The sequence below is a fragment of the Etheostoma spectabile genome, chromosome 6 (genome assembly GCF_008692095.1).
Source record: "Etheostoma spectabile isolate EspeVRDwgs_2016 chromosome 6, UIUC_Espe_1.0, whole genome shotgun sequence".
Lineage (NCBI taxonomy): Eukaryota > Metazoa > Chordata > Actinopteri > Perciformes > Percidae > Etheostoma > Etheostoma spectabile.
The window spans coordinates 19,041,779-19,050,581 of record NC_045738.1 but is presented as its reverse complement, the minus strand read 5'-3'; the positions used below and the strand labels follow the sequence as shown (position 1 = coordinate 19,050,581).

Sequence of the window (8,803 nt, the reverse complement as noted above, 5' to 3'; positions counted from 1 at the left end):
TGTGTGTGTGTGTGTGTGTGTTTACCTGTTGTTGAGGAAGGCTAGGGCTGTGATCCCAGAGACTCCGTCTTCATTAATACAGCGCAACGACCCCTCCACTGCATCCCACAACTGACAAATGTATGAGTTCAAAGTGTACATTAATTTTACAATAATATATAGTTAATCTGGTCATCATCTTTGCAAAAAACAAACAGAAAAGGCATAGGGTGAATAAATATTATACAGTAGATTTTTACCCACCTCCAGTTTACCGCTGCTCCTCCCAGCAGCTATTAGATTTCCTCTCAGCTCCATGGCCCAGACAGAGCTTTCCCAGTCTGCCGTCGCCTGCGTCCCCGCTGTGGAGGCTCTGTCTTGGGTTAGGAAGGCGGCTGAATCCCCTAAACTGGGTCTTCTCTGGAGCTGAGCTCCTGACGGCGGCGAGGATGAGGCTGAGGAAGGAGAGGGGTAGGCGGAGGGCGAGGGAGGCTCGTGCTCCATGTAGGCACGCTCCACCAGACCTCCAAAGTCAAAGCCTTCCCTGGGCGGGGTGCAGAGGTGGGAGGGGGGCTGGGAGGCGAAGTTGGTGTCAATGAGCGGGGTGAGATCGGGCTGGTCGGTGAATAGAGCCGGCCGGCTGGGAGCAGTGCGGCGTCTCAGCGGGTAGCCCTCTCCCTCCGATAGGCCGTCCCCGCTGATGGGGGAGCCGTGAGCTTCAGAGCCTAAACACTCCGTCTCGCCGGCTCCGCTCACACCGTCCCAGCCGTCCCGCTGCTCCCAGCAGCCACTGCTGCTGCTCCGTCTGAGCCTGAGGAGGAAACAGAGTACAGTTGGTTCGCTGCAAGGCACCCACAAATATAGGGAGAGTTATTGAGAAGGATAACCGCTCTGCCTAATATTCTCGGTGGATGCTAAGATGTGTATCTTTATCAGCATATATGTCAGCCGATATGAATTACAGTACAGAAATATTTACTCTGGTATGTTCAGGGTAATTTAAAAATAAAAAATAAAAAAATAAAAAAGGAAAAAATGTCACAATCACATATTTTGACCACAAGAGAGCACTGACAAGTTCTTTTAATTAACTGTCAAATGTCCTGCTTAGTATTTGGTCATTTTAGTCTCAATTATTAAAATATTTGCTAATTTTATGGTTTTATGTAAAAACAATTGGCCAATATACTGCTTAATGTACTGCCATTAGATTTTAAAACAACTAGACATTAGCCTTAAAAATTGGTTTTGCTGTGATTGAGAGTATGATTTTTACTGTACATATTTAGTTTAAAAAAATTTCATTCCATAAAAAAATGAAACAAGAAATGTGGTGTTGTGATAGCATAAAAAACAAGTGTGACCAGAAGAAAGCAACTAAAATCACTTTAAAAAAAACCCAAACTATATTGTGATATTCTCACCCATGGTTTGGAATGACGGTCAAACAGTCGCCAGTCTGGGCGTCCCAGACCCGGATCTGTCCTGCCAGGCAACAGCTAGCCAGCAGCATCCCGTCACTGGCTAAACACTCAATGTCCTGCAAGACAGAAAGACAGAGCATACACCAAATGAACACATGGGTTTGAATTTCCACGGTTTGTCCTGTTGTTGTTCCAAAATGACATGGTAATCTGTAATCTGAGTTTTCCGCAAGGAAATGTAACAACGTCACAAGTGCATGCACTAGAATTCTGTTTTGAGTCTATGGGCCTTATCTTGCACCCGGCGCAGTGCAGTACAAAGCCTGACGCAAGTGTCTTTTACTAGTTTAAGACTGACGCATTTGTCCATGTCCCGTCCAACGCCCACGTAGTTTAAAAAGCAAATGCACCTGCGTCCATCTGTGCGCCCATGCGCTTGTCTTACAGGGAGGTGTGTTCAGGTGAATTCTTGGCGTGGTGCTATCTTGAGGCAGAGGGAAGTGATTGCACCATTAACCAACAAAAACCTGGTCTAAAGTCAATAATGAAGCATCTCATTGTTTTTTTTACAGCAAATTACTAAAATTAGCCTAGGCTCCGGCACAGCTTGCACACTATGCTTGGCACAACAACAACACACACCCACAAACACACCACACACACACACCACACACCACACCCCACACACAACACAAACACCCACACACACACACACACACACACACACACACACATACATACACACACACACGCACACAAGCATGCAAAAGATTACATATAAAATATGATGGTGCAAATCCGCCATCATAATAGCAATGCGCCAAGGTACAAATGCACCTGACTTTGAAAGGGAACGGGAGATGACACTGATTGGTTTATTACATGTTATGCCCAAAACACACCTAGGAATTAATGAAGACACTAAGTACAACCCTTTTTATTACAACTCTTTTTTTTTCCGCCATCAAACTAGAAAAAGTGGATTTGGACACGCCTTGAACTGCTGCGTCTACTACTACTGAAGCGTCTTCTTTTCTACGATTTCTAAGTGGATTTATGGACGTTTAATCATGATGGACATCACGAATGAGGATATCCACGGGAGTATAAGTCACATTTACTATATCCATACGCATTTAATGTCTGTGTGATAAGAGCTATGATTCAGAGACTCACAGTATCTTTGCCTCCTCTTCATATCTCCCGCACCCCCCCGGAGAGGCATTTTGGCTTTCTTTTTTGGCTTTATCCTGTTGTATGTCTATGTCTATTATAAAAATGTACCCTTAACATCCCAATGGTTAAACATGCCGTCTTGAACAATGAGTTGAATAATTGCTGTGCGCGAACCATCTTGACCGTTCCAATACTTCAATTTTTTTTTTTTTTTTTTCTTTTTTACAGACATCTAGGTGTGTGTGTATTCTTTATCGGAGTCAATTCTCACCATACTGTGGCCCCTCAGCAGCAGTGGTGAGATCTCGCTGACGGGTGGCGAGTAGCCGTAATCGTCGCAGGGCAGGTCCCCTCGGCGCCTGCGCCCATGGGTGACGCCGTTTTGGCCGTAATTACGCGGGCAGAGAACCCGGTAGAGACAGAAGAGAAGAAGAACCAGCAGGACGCCCGCCGCCAGGCCCAGAGCTGCCACCCTGAACAGAAGGAGGAACCAAGACGGAGTCAAATCAAGACATTTTGGTTTTTATAGTCAGCTAAACACTTTGTTTTCTGCAGCTTCTACACAATTATACAAATTCAAACTGTGGACCCTGTCCAGTACAACCACCGCCTACTAGTGGCCACAGTTTTATACTTACATTTAATTATAAATCCAGTTAATTATATTAAAAAAAAAAAAAAGATTAAACCTAAAACATGTGCAACACATGTTCACATCCTCACCAAAGCGGTTGGCTTTTTCTCATTTAACAACTTGATAAGTCTCATTTTTGGAGGCTTTCATTCATGCTGCCTTTAATGGCAATGTCTTCTTGTGTATCCACTTGTCAATAGATCTGCTATAATTGCATTTTATTTCATGATTATTATTATGTGTATAGTTTTAATACTACAAATTTTATTTTTAAAAAAGGTATTTTTTTTGTACTTTGTACCCATGGGTTCAAGGGAACGAAGTGTGGGTTTATGCATGTGTCGGTTGATTTGTTGCATCCGGTTGACTGTCAGACTAATAAAGATGTCGGAGACACGGACAAAGCGTGTGATTTTTTTTTTTTTTATATTACCTATTTTATGTAGTTCTCCTCAAACAAAGGGTCAGTTTCAGCAAATATGACAGAAAGTTTGTTTCATAAGTCTTACCTACTGCACCTTTAAATACATGTCAGACTGACTGACTGACTCACTACATGTGAAGTACATTCTTCTTAAAAAACAATTTAGAAATGTCTCATATATTGTCTCTACAAGTGTATTATTCAACTTTGATTTTTGTTATAGAAGGAAAAGAAAAACGCAATACACAATTCTATCGAATTGCAATATTTCTAGAATTGCAATGAATAAAAATCGCAATACAAATCGTATCAGCACCCACGCAAAATAATTAAATCAGGACAAAAGCTCATCGTCCCAGCCCTAGTAACTTACTTTTTGTAGCTCGTGTGTTCGCGACATCCTGTGGTGTTCTGAGGATGAGGCACTAAAGTACTACACTCAGTGTTGGAAATAAGCGATTTAGATGTATCCTTTTTACATTTTTACATCTTTTTTTACAACAGTATCAGTATTATCAGCCAATCCTCTATCATATCAATGGTCCACTGCTGTTGATGTCTTTTGAGCATGCAAAGATGTTTTCATGCGATTAGAAAATGTGTCTGTGTTGCAACTTGCTCTTTTTGTAACAGCACGTTTATAACTCCGGCCTTCTCTCCATCTCAGGGTCATCTGAACGAGCCGTAAACTCAGCTGTCACTCCCCTCCCTGTCGAGGCCACGGCCATGACCTAACAGTAGCTGATAGCCTTTCTATCTACTGTCCAAAGATGAAACGAGGAGCGTAGCCTTCCATTCAGCAGCCACACTTCGCCTTACACAACCTAGTGAAAACTAAACTCCAGACTCTGATGTTGGAGATGGTGTGCCAGCTGCTATTGTCTTATTTGGACCCTTCTCCTTTTTTGTACACTTATTTCAGTGGTTCCTGAAATGGAGGCGTGTTAGACAAATGATGATACATACTTTTTATCTGATTAGTATTAAAACTGTTTGCGTAAGAATGCCATATTATACTGATCGCTCTAAACAAGATAACCATGGAGCCATCGTCTGTCCTTGTGAAAGGCCCAGGATGTTTCTGGGGGAGGAGCAGGCCGGGGAGATTCCCAGACCCAATGAGATAAACTAATAACATCCACTTTGTTAGGACTTTGTGTCAACATCAACTTTTAGATTATTTTTTGGGGATTTTCCGCCTTTAATTTTTGACACGAGAGAAAGGGGAGAGAGGGGAGGAAGACATGCAGGAAAGGAGGCATAAACCTCTGAGTACATGTGCGCCTTCTCCACCACTGATCCGACCTGGCCACAACATCCACTTTTTATAACTAAGCGGCTGTAGAGAGCCAGTTAGGCATTTTCTCTACTATTATTTGATAGAACTTCAGCAATCTCAGTCTATTCTTGATAATGAAATTATTCTAACAAGGCGACATGTTTTATCACATTAAAAAAAAGGTAACGTTTATAATAACTACATTTTATAATCTATCAACTGAAAATCTAAATCCCCAACTTGAAGATCTTGCCAAATACGCAGCTATGCTGCAGGAATGACTTGTGAGTTCTCACTAAACTACTATGATAATTCGCTTTAACAGAGGAACATCAAAATATATTAAGATTCTGATAAATAAAATGTGTAAAAACACAAACTTAAGATATGAAACTTAAAGTCCTTTGAACAAAAACACAAAACAATATAATCTGTGTTGCCAACAGGGAGGTTGTAGAGCGCTCTCTGGTGGACACACTATGCAACGCCAACGCTCATAACATGGTTGACAGACAATTTTTATTTTTTAAATATTAATCTATTTTTTTAATATTCATATTCATTTATCAGAACCATGTATTTGTCATAAATGATTCAGATGAATGGATTTTTATTTATATATATATATATATATATAAAAATATATATATTTTTTTCTTCTTCATAAAATTAAAAAACAAATCCATATCTCGGCCTCTACACTCTTCCAAGCACGTGAGTACTGCAGATTCACAGCGTTAGTCAGACATAACTACTATCAAAACAGTTATTGAAAGACGTGTCACTAGAAACAGGGCTCAAAGACAAACTGGTAAATTTCAGCCCTCAACACACACTGAGACGACCAAAAGAAGCCAAATAAGACTAAACATCTTGGCTTACCGCTTTAACAGAGAAGGGAAAGTAGCTAGTCAACACCTAAATGCCTAACCTACACAACAACAAAATTGTCAAACGCTGCAATGGGGCCAAATAAGTTCAAGCAAAAGCAAAGAATCAAGGCATGATTTCACGTCTGTCTGTTTTTTTTCCTTGAAGATCTAAAACATAGGGTACAGAAAAAAGGAATGCAGGTAATCTATCAGAAACTATACAGGATTAACCATTTTCCACTCCACTGTTGCATCTCGGATCACAGGTTCCATAAAAGCAACCAGTCGGCCAGGCTGGTCCGGTCAGGGAGAGACGATACTTGCAGAAGGCGGGGATAACAAGCCTCCCTGGTCTTTGTTTTCCGTTTCTTTGACTCTATTTTTGCCTCATATAAGATCAGACTAGTGACACTTGACACAATGTTCCTAATGCAACCCTAAGACAACAAGATAAAGCTTGTTTTCTAATCTTCAAGAAGCAAGAGAAACCTATAAAAACACAGAAGGTTTTTACAAGGTTATGTTCTGGATCTAATTCTTGAGCTTGTAGTACAACTTTGATGATTAAAATGTGCCCATATCACACTAATGTTCTAACTGCTAACTTGCTAATCAAAAACAACATTACTCCCTGCCTGTGTTACATATAAGTGTGATAGGGCTTACCCCTTGAAATTCAATGACTCAAATGATCCAATCAGTCGACTTGAAGCACTCATATCGAGCACTCTTTGTTTTGTTGTGCAGTGTGCGATATAGGGGTGGAACAGTTAAGATCGGTATGTTTTGCAAAGATCTCTTCTAGTGATCAGAAAACATTGTCTGTCTGTGTTGCAACCTGCTCTGCTTGGAACAGCATGTTCACCGTTATCACACCGGGGTTTCTCTGCGTCTCAGGGTCATCTAAATAAGCCGTGAACTGGGCTGTTCTATCCTCAACGTGACGGTCACGACCATGACCCAACACTAGCTGATATTCAGTATTACGAGCTCTCCATGGCCTGGTCTCCAGACCACCTTGGAATCAATTCTATTTTACCGCTCTACCTTCGGATAAAGACTTCTGCAGAAGGGACTTAAAGGTTTTAATGTCCGTGTGCAATCAGTTCAATAAAAGCCTGCGTGCGCGTGTGCGTGTGCGTGCGTGTGCGTGTGCGTGTGCGTGTGTGTGAGTTTATGAAGATCCCGTTTGCTTCTGTCCGTCTTCAACAGAAGCTACTCTTCCTGGGGTCTCTATTATTTCATAAACATATTACATACGCTGTAATACATCCAGCCATAACATACTCACAGTTAATCAAAAGAACAACAAAAATGCACATTTTTTGGTGTCCCCCCAATAAAAAGGTTTTAGCCAACCCCAAAAGAAAATCACCAGCATCAAAATGAATTAAAATAGCAATGAAATCTTCTTTAAATGTGTGTGAGAGCAATTTACTAAACAACCGTTGAACAAGCAGAACCTACACTTCACTTTAATCTTTAGAGTTGGGCTGTACCGGACTCTCCCGGTGATTTATTAAAATATTTAAGTGAAGTTAAGTTTTCTTTACTCACGCATAATATACATTTTTGTTTTTCAAATTGTCAGAAATAAGAGGCAAGTGAATAGATTTCTGTCAAATAAGGTGACGCAGACTCAGTTATTTTGGACCTCTAGTGTTACTTGGGCTGCAACCAACGATGATTTTCATCGTTGATTAATCTGTGGAATATTTTCTCGACTAATCGATTAGTTGTTTGATCTATACAGTGTTAGAAAGTGGTGACAAATGTTGATCCATATTTTCCAAAGCCCAATACGACGTCCTCAATTTTCTTGGTTTGTCCACAACTCAAAGAAAGTCCATTTACTGTCACAGAGGAGTAAGGAAACTAGAAAATATTCATAATTAAGAGAATTAAAATATAATGGTATAATAAAAAATAAGACTCAAACCAATTAATCACTTATCAAAATAGTTGCCAATTAATTTATTAGTTGTCAACTAATCGATTCATTTTTGCAGCTCAAAGTGCGATTTTCTTTGTCCAAAGTTTTGTCGTGTATATAAGCTTGTTTAAAACAGGGTTATTATAACAATAAGCAGGTCACGCAGGTGTGTGTGTGTGTGTGTGTGTGTGTGTGTGTGTGTGTGTGTGTGTGTACTAACTTGTAGAGAGTGAGGTCCGTCTGTATATCTGCAGCAACCTTGGGAATAGATGGTGGGGGGTGTTTCGTGTCCTGCGGGTGACGCGTCTCAATGGCCTCTTGGGGGCTCAGGTGAACGGTGACGGGAATGACTGGCAGGATGCTGATGTACCTGAAACAGAACGCCCGGTCATCGAGAGGCTAGTATGAAACCTGATGGGCTCTTCACAATCAAAATGCAGAATCCAAAACTGCACTTCTCCATAGGGACATAAGGACAGGTGTGGCCAGGAGCAAAATGCTAGTATGTTACCGCTACAGGCAGGGTGTTTGTCCAGTTTTAGAATTTTATTTCCATTTTTTTTTAAATGTAAATCTTTTAGTTGTTGTTGATAAAAGGTTGCTAAAGTTATTTTCATAATTGGTGAATGAGCTTATGCAGTGACTTTATGACAACTGCTCAATCATTAAAGCCATCGCTAAGTCAAAGCAGCTTCTTTTTAGTGGGTAAAGTACAAAATTCTGAATAGGTTTTTACTGACACTATCCCCCCATGGACAGACCTATCCCCACAGCGCTTTACCGGCGCTGGAGAAATGTCTGGCTGCATGAGTTAACATTCTTGGATAAGGGCGAAAAAAAAAAAAAAAAAATCACATTCTGCCTTTGAAAAACAGAAAGCGGAGATAGCGAAAGGGGAAGGAGTAAACAGGCAGCCAATGGCAGGCTTTATCCCACTTCTAGTCTATATTAACAACGTTTCCAATGGACGTGCCCCGTTTTTGGTCGGATGTCAGTCACCTTCCGCTTTCTTTGTGTGTGTATTTATCTCCGGTGTATTTCTGAGGACTACGGTTAACTGCTCCTCAGATCTCTGCAGGGTA

General features: G+C 40.9%; 1 protein-coding gene across 5 annotated transcripts in view; it reads right to left on the bottom strand.

Moving 5' to 3' along the window:
* Positions 1–8,803, bottom strand: part of scap (SREBF chaperone) — a 67,878-nt gene that overhangs the window by 28,915 nt on the left and 30,160 nt on the right. For 3 of the 5 annotated variants that reach the window (XM_032517566.1, XM_032517564.1, XM_032517562.1), the window contains exons 14-18: positions 7,942–8,091; positions 2,851–3,052; positions 1,407–1,519; positions 244–793; positions 26–111 (exon numbers count right to left, since the gene is read on the bottom strand). In XM_032517566.1, coding sequence (XP_032373457.1) covers positions 26–111; positions 244–793; positions 1,407–1,519; positions 2,851–3,052; positions 7,942–8,091 — 1,101 coding nt within the window. Of the gene's footprint in view, positions 1–25; positions 112–243; positions 794–1,403; positions 1,520–2,850; positions 3,053–7,941; positions 8,092–8,803 lie in introns of all 5 variants that reach the window. The other 2 variants (XM_032517565.1, XM_032517563.1) reach the window with 1 other exon arrangement.